A 213-nucleotide genomic window follows, 5' to 3' on the forward strand; every position below is an offset into this window, starting at 1 on the left:
GCCGCGGTAAAGCCGGCTGCCCCGGACGTATACAGGGCTCGGCGGGAGACACAGGCCGGGCCGGGCCGGGCATGCCCCGGGGGACATCGCCCGGGGCCCGACCGCTGTACTCACCTGCTTGTGGCGGGCGGCGTGGGGCAGGAGGCAGGCGAGGTGTCCGCGGTGCGGGCCGAGGGCCGGGCAGAGAGCACAGACGCAGCGCCCGCAGTCCTC

The 213-nt window shown here is 76.5% G+C and overlaps 1 protein-coding gene across 1 annotated transcript in view; it reads right to left on the reverse strand.

The window, feature by feature from the left end:
- The window catches only part of LOC104521239 (tripartite motif-containing protein 14-like), a gene marked incomplete at both ends in the record, with an annotated part of 7,124 nt that extends 6,917 nt beyond the window's left edge, over positions 1-207 (reverse strand). Inside the window, one exon of the mRNA XM_029083805.1 lies at positions 115-207. Within this exon, the coding sequence (XP_028939638.1) occupies positions 115-207 (93 nt within the window). The remainder of the gene's footprint in view (positions 1-114) is intronic.
- Positions 208-213: the final 6 nt, after the last annotated feature.

The sequence above is a fragment of the Antrostomus carolinensis genome, unplaced genomic scaffold (assembly GCF_000700745.2).
Source record: "Antrostomus carolinensis isolate BGI_N321 unplaced genomic scaffold, ASM70074v2 scaffold25482, whole genome shotgun sequence".
NCBI lineage: Eukaryota > Metazoa > Chordata > Aves > Caprimulgiformes > Caprimulgidae > Antrostomus > Antrostomus carolinensis.